This window comes from Chelmon rostratus, chromosome 18 (assembly GCF_017976325.1).
Source record: "Chelmon rostratus isolate fCheRos1 chromosome 18, fCheRos1.pri, whole genome shotgun sequence".
NCBI lineage: Eukaryota > Metazoa > Chordata > Actinopteri > Chaetodontiformes > Chaetodontidae > Chelmon > Chelmon rostratus.
Window position 1 is genome coordinate 24,538,011 of NC_055675.1, and position 8,991 is coordinate 24,547,001.

Here is an 8,991-nt window from a genome sequence, read left to right on the forward strand (position 1 = left end):
ACAAACAGGCCTCTGCCCCTGAACCCTGAGAAAAATAAAATGATAAGACAATAAGGTTCCTGAGTTCAGGTAAGACATGAAGGCAGTAAAGCTGAGTTTTATTAGATTTTTGCTAATAAATTATTAATTTAATTTAATTAATGAATAATTAATGACAAACATCTCATCAGTTTAAAAGCCAATCACATCAGTTCAGTTTTTAATCTTTTCTTCTTTATTGATCACTGATTGAACAACATTGAAGAACGTTTTAATCTTTTTTAAAGGTCTCCTGATGATCAACTTTTGTATTTATTCAGAATAAATTGTGTCGTTTCTAAATCCAGTATTGAACAACACAGTATTTCCTGCTCTTCCAGGTGTGGCCACACCTGAGAAACGTCAGCGTTGAGTCAGTCTAATTGGCCTGTCAGAGCAGTGCCTTCTTGTCGGCTGCTTCCTGTATGTGAGCAGGTGAGACACACCTGAGGAGGTGAACAGAGAAGGCAGAGAAACAACAGAGCAGACACATTTTATTCTGAGCGCTTTCTCTGTTTAATGATTTCAAGTTTTTAGTAACGACTGAACGGAAAACGCTTCCGGTTCTACTGTTGACGCTTGAAACTTTCAGAGCGGAGCGGTGAGACGCGTCAGGAGGCGGTGAACTGTTTTCTTCCTGCTACGTTCACTGTGACTGCAGCTGAAAATGCCTCCATCTTCCTCTTCCTCCCCCCTGCTGCCTCTACTCCTCCTCCTCCCCCTTTTGTGGCCCGCCGCAGCGGCGGAGAACGCGGACTGCCGCGGCATTTTCCGCGCCGGTCAGGAGAACTTCGTGCTGGACACGGAGGACGCGGTGAGGGAGGGAGCGGCTCTGCTGGCCACCGCGCATGTGCGCTCCGCGGAGGACTGTGAGCGCGCGTGCTGCGAGGACCCGCGCTGCAACCAGGTGCTGCTGGAGCCGCGCGGAACCGGAGCGGCAGCGGCAGCGGCAGAGAACCACACCTGCGTCCTGTTCAACTGCGTCCACAGAAACCGCTTCGTGTGCAGGTTCGTGAACAAGGCCGGATACCGGAGCTACGTCAGAGAGTCCGTGTTCGTAAAATACCTGCAGGGACCAGGTGAGTCCACACCTGCAGTATTTACAGCTTCAATATCAATCAATATGTCATCAGTATCGATCTATATGTCAAATCAATGTCATGCGACGGATCCGAGGATTCTGGTGGAGAAGAATCCTGACATGAAGCCTCAAAGATATAAAGAGTTCACTGTGAGATACCACAGCAGCCTAATATACTACACACAAGTACATGACAGAGTACTGCATACTGCACTAACATCCATACAAGTACATGACAGAGCATGCATGTGCCCTTAAGCAAGGCCCCCCCAATATGCTCCCTCAGGGACCATATTGGGGGGGGGGGGGGGGGGGGGGGTTGAATGCAGCTGAATGCAGCCCACTGCTCCTGTGTGTTCACTGCATGTTGCATGTGTGTGTTTCAGTAAATCAGTGATGGGTATGCAGTACATGATAGAGTACTGCATACTGTACTGACAACCATACAAGTACATGATAGAGTACTGCGGTTCTACTGCAGATATGATGGTGACACTGTTCATGTCTGCAGGTAAATCCAGTCGTTGTTCTTTATAGCAGTGATTCCAACCAATGCAATTACAGCTGAGACACACCTCCAACCAGCCTGAGTCAGCTGGAACACCTGGACACACCTGCTGCTGCTCGACTCAGACTAGTCCAGAATCCAAAGATAAACTGACTGTAACCTTTATGTTGCTGAAGCAATATTAATATCTGTAGTACTAAGAGTGATGAATAAGTTCCAGCTCAGATCAGTTCAGAACACAGAACAGTGTAGTGGTGTTGATGAGGAGGTCCTGTACTGTGGAGGTACTACAAACTGAGTGTTGGAGCTCAGACCATAAGGACTAGTTCCATACTGGATTGAGTCCAGCGTGGACTTGGAGGTGGTCTGGTAGCTGAAGAGGTGACAGTTCACCTCCAGGGTTCCAAACCCTCAACCCTCAAAGTGGAGCATCAGCCGTTACCTTTCAGGAATCATTTGGTCTTCTGAAAATATGATTTTGAAGGTACATAACAGCTCCTGATGCTACAGTGACTTCCTGTTTACATAGTTGATGGCTCTCGATTGGACGGCACTACAGATGTTTCCTACCAAAAGATTGACACACGACTCAGGTCTTTACCAGCTGAGACATTTCTGGAGTTTTCACGGTTGAACCTGATTCAGTGAACGAAAGAGAAAAGTCCTGAAAATGTTGAAAGATTCAGACTTTTCATGTCTTGTTTATTGAGGTGATTCAGAACCTGAAGCTTCTCTTGGTTCCTGAACCACAACAGGACGGTGATCAGAAATGTTCTGACCCGTAAAATCAAGCGAACGCGAGTCTAAATGCTGTTTGGAATCCTTCTGGCTACATCGAGTTCATCTCGGCTCTGATTGGCTCTTCAGTAGTGAATCACATGATCAGAGGTAATGAGGTCATGTGACTCATTTGACCTCAATATGTTGCATACATGATCTTTGTCCTGAAACTGTGGGAGTGTTTATACGGTTTTACAGAATCATGTGTCATCACTGTGCATCTCCAGGTGAGCAGACTCCGCCCATCGCCATCCCGGGTCGTGATGTCATCACTCAGCCTGGACAGACTGTGACGCTCAACGGCATCGAGAGCCTGGCACTGGGCGACGCCCATATCACCGACTACCAGTGGGCTCAGCAGCACGGAGATGACGGCGTCAAGATGGAGGTAAAAACTGTTGAGTTACAAGGGGCGGGGCTTAGCACAGGTATAGGTAACCAATGGGATACTGGTTGTTGAGAAACCGCTAATCTAATGCTATCACATTAAGGGAAATTACCTCGATGCCACCTGAGGATGGTTCACAGCCAGCAGGTTGGAGAGAGTCCTCAGAGACAGTCGGTGGTGACAGATGTAGGGTAACCACGGCAACTAGAATCATCTTTTATTCCGGGCCCGGGCCAACTGATGGTTTTTCTGTCTCATGTGTTCTAACCCATGAACTCTTCTTCATGTCCCCTCGTTTTACTCTCGTTTTTTATTCCACCAGGTGTTTTGTTTTGAAGAAAAACTTGAACTTCTGTTCTGATGGTTTATGTTCAGTCCAGAGACATCCGTGATACCAAACTCCATTCAAAATTCCAGCAAGTTTCCGTTTACCTTGCTTTTCAGCAGAAAACATCCTTGGAAAATAAAACTTGGCACCTTATCTGTGCACAGGTGTGTGTGCAGGTGAATTCAGCATGCATGTCGTCCTTGACAGTGCTCAGGTTTAAGAACAAAACCTTTTGTGTTTGGTGTGACAACTTCCTTTATTTCAGCTGCGTCCCTGAAGGTTTTGTTTTATTGGAGAGGAGATGTTACTGCACTCCAGGCGGATAACGTTTTAACTGAACGTGTTTTGATTGTGACTCTGCAGAAGACCGACATACCTGACCAGGTGAGACTCTCCAACCTGCAGCCGGGCTCCTACGTCTTCCAGCTGACTGTCACCGACTCCAAGGACCAATCACACTCGGCCAAGGTCACCGTCGTCGTCCTCAGCCCCGAGCTGTCCACCTGTGAGTGATCCGGTTTATTGATCCTCTGATAAAAACAGTTGAGTGTTTCGGTCAGTGAAGTGAGTCAGTGTTGATGTTTTCTCACTGATGAGCCACACCTCGACCCAAACTGGTCAGACTGGAATACTGGAGACACACACACACACACACTCACACACACACAAACACACACACACACACTCTGAGGCCCTCAGGCTTCATGAATGTTTTCAAAGTTAAACAGTCAGTTCCAGCTGATCTGAGTTCAGCTCCAGTTTCAGGCTGTAAAACTGTTGAGCAACGTGATTGTCTGCAGTACTGACTGATGTTACCATGGTGACCAGACACACCCTGAGCTGTGGGTTAATGTTCAAATTCATCATACAAAGAAATGTCAGCACCAACAGTAAACAGGCGGGAAACAGGCGGGAAACAGGCAGGAAACAGGCGGGAAACAGGCGGGAAACAGGCAGGAAACAGGCAGGAAACAGGCGGGAAACAGGCGGGAAACAGTCTCTCTTTGTGGCTCTTTGTTGTGTCAGAAACAAACAGTTGTTTTGTGTGAATGAACCCGCCCATAGCGTCCTCCCCCCTCTCTGTCAGTGTACTGTCGAGCTCCGCTGAAGGTCGGCCCATGTCGTGCTTCGTTTCCTCGTTGGCGTTACGACGCTGCAACGGGCGGCTGTGAGCAGTTTGTGTACGGAGGCTGTAAAGCAAACAACAACAACTTCCTGTCAGAGAAAGAGTGTTTGTCTGCCTGCAGCGGAGTCACAGGTAACCACACCTGACAGTACATGTACAGTACATATAGTGTACATACAGTATACATACAGTACACATACAGTACCCATACAGTACATACAGTATACAGACAGTACATACAGTATACATACAGTACACATACAGTACCCATACAGTACATACAGTATACATACAGTACATACAGTACATACAGTATACATACAGTACATAGAGTATGCATACAGTACCCATACAGTACCCATACAGTACATACAGTATACATACAGTACACATACAGTACCCATACAGTACATACAGTATACATACAGTACATAGAGTATGCATACAGTACACATACAGTACCCATACAGTACATACAGTATACATACAGTACACATATAGTACACACTTGTATTACGATTGATGATGCATGTTTTTGTTTGTGTGTCCACAGTAACATCAGAGAGGAGCGTCGCTCTGCCCTCTGCTGGTCAGTCCCACAATGCACCTCTTCATATGAGCTCTGCAGCATACTTAGAGTGTAGGGGATAAACGTGTGTGTGTGTGTGTGTGTGTGTGTGTGTGTGTGTGTGTGTGTGTGTTCAGAGGTGTGTGGGTTGGCATCATGTCATTCCAATCAGATGACCTGCGGCAGCGGCTGCTGTCTAGACAGAAGTCTGGAGTGTGATGGTGTGAAGCAATGCAGCGACGGATCAGACGAGGACCACTGCAGCAAACGTAATTCACACACACATAAAAACACATAAAAACACGCAAACAAACAAACACACAGGCACAAATACACACACACACAGGTACACGCACACACACGCGCGCGCACACACACACACACAGGTACACACAGGTACACACACACACACACACAGGTACACGCATACACACACACGCGCACACACACACACACAGGTACACACACACACACAGGTACACACAGGTACACACACACACACACACACACACAGGTACACGCATACACACACACATGCGCACACACACACACACACAGGTACACACACGCACACACACACACACAGGTACACACACACACACACAGGTACACACACATACACACACGCACGCACACACACACAGGTACACACACACACACACACACAGGTACACACACGCACACACACACACACAGGTACACACACACGCACACACACAGTGCACACACACAGTGCACACACACACACAGGTACATACACACACACTCACAGATACTTCTTTGAAGAAGTGAGGACCAGACAAAAGGTCCTCACTCTGTCTAAACCTCACGTTGGTCCTCACAAAGACAGACACACAAGACAAAACACACAGCCTCCAGCAGTGACCTTCCTCCTCCTCCTCCTCTTCCTCAGTGAACCAGACCTTCACCCGCCTGCTGAACATTGACGTGAACCAGAAGGAAGGTCAGTTGTTCAGTCTCAGCTTCTGAATTCCTGCTAGCGCTTGATGCTAACCAGCTACATGCTAATGATGAGTGTCACCCCCTCAGCTCGGTGCTCAGAGCCCCCCCACACCGGCCCATGTCGGGCGAGTTTCACCCGTTGGTACTACGACCCTCTGAACAGGAAGTGCTACCGCTTCACCTTCGGCGGCTGTGACGCCAACGGAAACAACTTTGAGGCCGAAAAAAAGTGCAGCGAGACCTGCGACGGAGTGACTGGTATGAAGTACACACATATACTGTAAATACAGAATAGTACCATTTATTATCATAACTGCATATAAACCTCCACATAGTCCACATACTGCTGTTCCCTGCAGTCCAGGTTTTATTTTTCTGGTACGTTTATGTGCCGCCATAAACCAAAAGGCTCATTTTTAGCTGTTGTATCACGATCTGTGTATTCCATATAGTCCAGACTGTATAACTCCATACAGTACTGTGTCATTCATGTAGTACCATGGTACCAATGGTACCATGCCACACTCCTTCCTGTTTCCACTTGTGCTTCCTTCAGGTTCTTCTTTCCTGAAGGGAAACACAGTTGTTTCTGCATTTCATGCAAACATGAAGTACGATGTTGTGTTTAGCAGTAGTATTCTGTTGTATTGTATTAGTATGTAGTACCACAGAGGGTGTGGGTGTATGGTAACATAAAGTACTGTGTTGTGTTTGGTATTAATATGGAGTACCACCCAGTGCTGTAAGGTCACACGAAGTTACTGTGTTCTGTATGGTAGCAGTATTTTGTTGTGTAGTATTAGCATGGCGTACCACCCAGTGCTGTATGGTAATATTAAGTAGTATTTTGTGGTATTTGTCTCTGCAGAGCAGAACGTGTTCTTCAGAGGGATGTTTGAACGCTTTGAGACGGAGGATGAAAGTGACTCCGGTAAAGAATCCACTTAAAATTATCGGCTGTGATATAAATGAATGACTTCTGCCCCGACAGGAAGTGACCTCACTGTCTTGTCCTCAGGTAACATCGCGCTGGCTGTTCTTCTGTCAGTGGCCATCTTGGCTCTGCTGGCGATCCTCACCTACTGCTTCCTCAAGTCCAGGAAGGAGCGCTCCCATATGCCCGTCCCCCCAGGCCCCGCCCACGTGGCGCTGTCAGAGGAGGACGGGCTCGTTTACAACAGCACCACCAAACCTGTATGACATCATCAGCACTGTCACCATGGCAACACCGTCAGCTGCTGCCTGGCGCGTTGGTTGGTTTCTGTTTCTGCTGTTTTTCAGGTGAACGACACCTTTGTGGGTCTTTGTCCGGATTGAAACATCTCAACAGCTCTGATGGATCGTGACGGCCGCTCGTGCTCCCCTCAGGATGAACTGGAATAACTTTATTGATCCTCTGACGTTTCATCAGCGCCACCATCAGGTCAACAGTTTGATTCGTCCAGCGCTTTGCTTCATGAGCGAACACCTGCAGAACTAATGACGCTCCTATCAGCCTCAGCTGGACTTACTATACTGCTAATTAGCTAATGTTAGCATGCTAACATGCTGAGCTAACATGGTGGTAAACATCAGCATGTTAGTGTCGTCACTGAGCGCACATTAGCATGCTGATGTTAGCATTAAGCTCAAAGTTGTTTTCTGCCTTCTCTTCTTGTTTTGTTTTTCTGCAGTTTTTGGTTGTTTCTGCTTGTTTTTATTGTTTTCCTGCAGTTTCCTGATGTTTTCTGTTGATTTAAGTTTTTTTGTTGAAAGGATGTTCCTGGATTATCATCAGTCAGTCACAGTGTCGGGGAAAGTCTTCATAAAACCAGCCAAGTTGATTTTTTTAATGTAAGCCTCACCAGCATCTCTGTAGTTTGTGTTTTGTTCCCACATCAATCACGTTCGTTAACTCCATACATGAGTCTGTGTTTAATATATTTATGAATTGTGTGTGTTTGGGTGTTTTTAGAAAAAGAGAAACATGTAAATGTTTGTTTGACTGTAAATATGAAGCTATGTCAGATATGTTCTCTTAAGCATCTCAGGTCGTTAATATCTGCCGTCATCATGTTTTTAATGTTTTTAATCTGCAGTTTGTCAATAAAGTCACGTGGGAACAAGAAGAAATGGACGCTTTCGCCTTTTCTGAGCAGAAATAATCTTGAATAATCTGAGTGATGAGTCAAACTGCTGTTGGCAGTGGGAGCATCATCGTGGAGACAGTTTTAAATACTCTGTATGCTACTGGGTAGTATGAGTGTCTAGTACTAGTACTGCATCACATGTTTTTTTTTGTAGAAAGTAGCTAAAAAGAGTCAGATAATGTATTGCAGTAAAAGTACAACATTTCCCTCTGAGATGTATTTGAGTTTACGGAGAGTAAAAAGTACAAAGTTCATTCCAAAATCTGCAGATCACGTTTGTTTCTGACAGGCTGAAACTCGTCTGATGAGCTGCTCAAACTGGTTTAGTGTTTACTGACTCTCTGCTCCTCTTCGTCACCATGAACTGATTCAAACTGACTCTGCTCCTCTTCGTCACCATGAACTGATTCAAACTGACTCCCCGCTCCTCTTCGTCACCATGAACTGATTTAAACTGACTCCCCGCTCCTCTTCATCACCATGAACTGATTCAAACTGACTCTCTGCTTCTCTTATATCTCATCTTATATTTTAACACCACTGATAAAAACACATTTTCTACTGAAATCCTTTGAGTCCCTGAAAGCACCATATCCTGTGCTGTTTAATATGTTTCACACTAAACTGAACAGGTGAGTGTTCAGTCTGAACAGGTGTGTTTTCAATGTTAACATCAATTAAACCACAAACCAGTTTATAAGTACAGATCAAAGGACTTGTTGCTGATACACTGAGCTGATAATCAATGATCAAAGATTCAGAGACTGCTTTGATCAGTGAATAAATGTGACGTCACTTTCTCAAACGTGATGATTTCCTGATGATGAAAGTGAACTGAATCAGTTTTAGGTTTGTAATGTTGATCAGACACAACACCGCTGTGGAGCTCTGCTGCCCTCTGGTGGTCGAAAAGGGATGAACGCACCTTTAAATTTCAATCGAAGGCATTAAATAAGATAAAATAAAACTTTATTTATGCCCAGTCTGGGAAATTTGGGCATTACAGCAGCATTGAAGGCAGAGAGGGGAGAACATTCGAAAAAACAAAATAAAAAGTATAATATATATATGTACATATTATACAAGCGAAATGGAATTGACT

At 45.6% G+C, this 8,991-nt stretch overlaps 1 protein-coding gene across 1 annotated transcript; it reads left to right on the plus strand.

The window, feature by feature from the left end:
* The first annotated feature begins 428 nt into the window (after positions 1-428).
* Positions 429-7,866, plus strand: LOC121622345 (kunitz-type protease inhibitor 1-like). Its single transcript, XM_041959301.1, has 10 exons — positions 429-1,097; positions 2,615-2,775; positions 3,467-3,608; positions 4,191-4,361; positions 4,783-4,818; positions 4,935-5,066; positions 5,711-5,761; positions 5,848-6,018; positions 6,629-6,691; positions 6,779-7,866. The coding sequence occupies exons 1-10, from the start codon at positions 686-688 to the stop codon at positions 6,958-6,960; spliced, it is 1,521 nt and encodes a 506-aa protein (XP_041815235.1). The 5' UTR covers positions 429-685; the 3' UTR covers positions 6,961-7,866.
* Positions 7,867-8,991: the final 1,125 nt, after the last annotated feature.